At 41.3% G+C, this 1,033-nt stretch overlaps 1 protein-coding gene across 1 annotated transcript; it reads right to left on the minus strand.

Annotated features, from left to right (window-relative positions):
• Positions 1 to 117: 117 nt before the first annotated feature.
• Pmar_PMAR005605 (hypothetical protein) lies at positions 118 to 921 on the minus strand (the record flags this gene model as incomplete). Its single annotated transcript, XM_002766685.1, has 1 exon — positions 118 to 921. One exon carries the CDS (start codon positions 919 to 921, stop codon positions 118 to 120), a length of 804 nt encoding a protein of 267 aa, XP_002766731.1.
• Positions 922 to 1,033: the final 112 nt, after the last annotated feature.

Below are 1,033 nucleotides of genomic sequence, written 5' to 3' on the forward strand. Positions count from 1 at the left end.
AAAATATACCATATACATACCTTTGGCAACAGTTAAGTACAGACAATATCATATTGACATTACGTATCAACCGTATTGCCGAAATAGAAATAATCAAATACCTTACAATCATCATCTTTATTCATCACTACTGCTACTTGAAGAACTAGAAGAGCTTGAAGAACCTTCATCTTTAGACCCTTTAGACTTCTTCTTCTTCGACTTTTTCTTCTTACCCTTCTCTGAAGACTTTACTTCAACCGAACCTCCTTCATGAGTGGACTTCATGACATCACTCAAAAATACACTCTTAGAACAGCTGGAACCACCTTGTGCTTCTTTATCATTAGTAACAATAGCCGGAGATTCCCATACAGGTTGGGGAAGACCCTTACTCTCGGACTGAGGAGTCTCATACCAGTTACCCTTGTACTTAGAAGCCGAACCGGTAGTATTATACCATCCTCCACTCCACTTAGAGGAAGAACCATCATTACCAGTCACCTCCACCTGGGGGGTTGTAACCTTAGCATCATTACTAGTAATAGTAGCGACAGTAGCTTCATCAACCACCCTAGTAGGTTCTTTAGTAGCAGAATCAACATAACCATTCTTAGGATCTCTAGCGATTTGCTGAAGCGTCTCATCATGGTCACCCTTAGTCTCCCACGGAATAGCCATAGCTGAACCATCCATAGGATAGGCCTCTTCTTCTCCATCACGAACACGGCAGAACCTTGTCTCAGCAACTGTGAGAGCCCTATAGAAACACTTATCATCAGGACCTTCCGTCTCAATATAGAACATCTCAGACTCATACCTTTTCCAAGCTTGCTGAGCAATAGTATCAAAAGTATGACCTTCCAAGCGGTTCACCATACAATAGTTCTTAACCGACTTGAAATATATGTGTAAAGTCCTATAAAAGAGAACCTTATACATAGTCAATATCCTCAACGCCGTAAAATACAATGAGTGGGTAACCATACGATACATCTTTCTCCGCAGTGCCGATCCTCAGCAGATCTTAGTGGGAGGAGGATAGGATAATTCT

Source organism: Perkinsus marinus (genome assembly GCF_000006405.1).
Source record: "Perkinsus marinus ATCC 50983 genomic scaffold scf_1104296972066, whole genome shotgun sequence".
Lineage (NCBI taxonomy): Eukaryota > Perkinsozoa > Perkinsida > Perkinsidae > Perkinsus > Perkinsus marinus.